Source organism: Mesitornis unicolor, unplaced genomic scaffold, assembly GCF_000695765.1.
Source record: "Mesitornis unicolor isolate BGI_N332 unplaced genomic scaffold, ASM69576v1 scaffold3468, whole genome shotgun sequence".
NCBI lineage: Eukaryota > Metazoa > Chordata > Aves > Mesitornithiformes > Mesitornithidae > Mesitornis > Mesitornis unicolor.
Window position 1 is genome coordinate 10,458 of NW_010203702.1, and position 2,909 is coordinate 13,366.

The window sequence follows — 2,909 nt, forward strand, 5'->3', positions numbered from 1 at the left end:
AGACCACCAGCACCAGCACAGGTACGTGTTGCTCTCGGTCCTCAGCTGCTCCAGCCATCGAAATCTACACAAAAACACAGCCTGGAAAATTAACGGTGCCAAACGCACTCAAAGCCAGGCTCAAGTGTTTTTCCTCTCCTTTGCTGTAGGCATTGTTGCTTGACCACATAGCAGTATATTTAGTTAGAAGACAAACATTTTCTGCTTTTTTTCCTAGTGAAGCCTAAAAAGAAAGTGAGCAAAATTATTTAATAGCTGCTTTTCAAAATGTGCTTTTTCTAAAGGCTTCACAAAGATACGTGATTAACGTATCCTCTCTTCCAGCAGGAAGGGAGCATTTTGCAAAGACCTGGGATTGATCAGAACAGTTTGCTCCTCTGACACATACACGTGTTGGTTTGACACCGCATTAACTTCAACACTCCCAATACGTTTTTATAGAACAAGTCTGCTACAGATACTGCCCTTTTTTAGGCATAGTTCCAATAGTTCAAAAGTTATGAAGTTTTAGTATGACCATTATTAACTGGATGCTTAAACAGATTCACACCTTTTCACTGGTGTTTTGGTTGGTTGAACCCAACACACTCAGACTGCTCAAGTGCAAGAGTTTCTCAGAAGAACAAATCCCAATACATTCCCAATTTTTCCTGACATGAGAAAAAAGCTCTCTTGAATATCTGTGAAGCAGCATGAAAAGAGAAAAATATTGCTTCCCAATTGCATTTTTTCCATGGAATTAATCAAACAATTATCCAAGAATAACTCCTGTCACTCAGGAAAAGTTGCTGTCATTAATGTTGTCTTGGTTCTTTTTGTAGGTTCTTGCTATCTCCAACTTGCACAAGAAGTTCACCATGTCAAGCAACGTTTCACAATGCCACATCAGTAGAGAAATGGAACCTTTTACCTATTTTTACTACTTGATTTTTCTTATGGGATTCATTGGAAGTTGTTTTGCGCTATGGGCGTTCACACAAAAAAGTCAGAAACAGAAGTGTATGAGCATCTACTTAATTAACCTCTTAACTGCGGATTTTTTGTTGACTTTGGCGTTACCAGTAAAGATTATTGTTGACCTAGGAGTTGCACCCTGGAAACTGAGAATATTCCACTGCCAAGTTACAGCCTGCTTCATCTACCTGAACATGTATTTATCGATCATATTTCTGGGCTTTGTCAGCATGGATCGCTGCCTTCAGCTCATGCACAGCTACAAGATCTACCGCATCCAGGAGCCCGGGTTTGCCAAGATGCTGTCAGCAGTCGTGTGGACCATGGTGCTCCTCATCACAGTGCCTAACATGGCTATTCCAACAAAAACCATCGAGGAAAGACCTGGGGCAGGATGCATCGATTTCAAAACTAAGTTTGGAAGGGACTGGCACGTGTTTACCAATTTCATATGCACAGCAATATTTCTGAATTTCTCAGCTGTGATACTGATTTCCAATTTCCTGGTTGTGAGACAACTCTACCGAAACAAATACAGCGAGAGCTACACCAACGTGAAGCAAGCCCTGGTCAGCATCCTGCTGGTCACAGCGGGCTACCTCCTGTGCTTCGTCCCATACCACATCGTGCGCATCCCCTACACCCTGAGCCAGAGTGACACCATCACCAGCTGCTCCCTCAAACAGGCGCTCTTCAAAGCCAAGGAGTCCACCCTGCTGTTCGCCGTGTCCAACCTCTGCTTCGACCCCATCCTCTATTACCACCTCTCCAAGTCATTCCGGCTGAAATTCTCTGAGACTTTTGCAGCATCTAAAGAGGCAAAGGATTCCAGGAACGACGAGGTGCAGCTCAGGAGGGAGCAGCAGGTGCCAGAGCACTGATCCTAAAATACATCAGAGGGACCAGTAAATCCTGGCATGAACACCCCCACAGCCACTGTGGCCAGCGCCACCCCTGCTGAATGCACCCGAGCAGGAGAAAACTTCAACACCGACCACTATGTTGGGGTCTGCCCAGCATCCCTTAATGCCACTTGGAGGCAGCCGAACATACTGGTGATGGCCTAACAAGGACCAGCAACACCCAAAACCACAGCACACTCAGACAGACCCTAGCATACCTTGGAATTATTTATGATGAACACCCAAACCCACCTTTTCTAAGTTAAATGTTGTGTACTTCCTATTGTAAATGACTTGGTGCAATCAAATGAAGAGATTATTTAACAGCAGTTCATAAGTTGCACAGATACAATCATTTTTTAATCAGCATAGCTTCAAATCACTTTCTGGAGTAAATAATGTCCTCTAAAATGCTTTGGAGTTAAAGGTATCTGCTTACGTCACACCTGTAATCTTTATAAATAAATCTTGTCCTTGCCAAGTTCCATTGCCTTTCCTTGCTGCTGCTTCAATGAACACAAAAAAAAGCTAACAACACATTATTACAGAAAATTCAGGGAAATAATAAAATTAAGATAGAGTAAGTATAAATATTCAGTATGTTCTACTTGCTTTATTCATAAGAATTTAGAAAACAGCAATTAAGTTAATTAATATTTAACTTACAATTACTTCAAAAAATAATGCATACGTAGAATATTCAATAATCAAAAGTTTAAAATATATATATGTGTGTGTCCTGGTTTGAGCTAAATAGAACTAATTTTTTATGTAGTGATTTTACTTTTCAGCTCAGTCTCTTTTAAGTGGCTGAACAAGGGGAAACGGCACCAAGCTGTGCCAAGGGAGGTTCAGGTCAGAGATAAGGAGGAAGTTCTTTACCAAGAGGGTTGTCAGAGGCTGGAACAGGCTGCCCAGGGAGGTGGTGGAGTCACCATCCCTGGCTGTATTTAAAGAGCGAGTAGATGAGGTACTTAAGGATATGGTTTAGGGGGTAGACAGGAACGGTTGGATGTGATGTTCTCAGAGGTCTTTTCCAACCGAGCGATTCTG

The 2,909-nt window shown here is 42.3% G+C and overlaps 1 protein-coding gene across 1 annotated transcript; it reads left to right on the forward strand.

Annotated features, from left to right (window-relative positions):
- Positions 1–857: 857 nt before the first annotated feature.
- Positions 858–1,835, forward strand: GPR171 (G protein-coupled receptor 171). The gene has a single exon (XM_010190788.1). It carries the CDS (start codon positions 858–860, stop codon positions 1,833–1,835), a length of 978 nt encoding a protein of 325 aa, XP_010189090.1.
- The last annotated feature ends 1,074 nt before the right edge of the window (positions 1,836–2,909 follow it).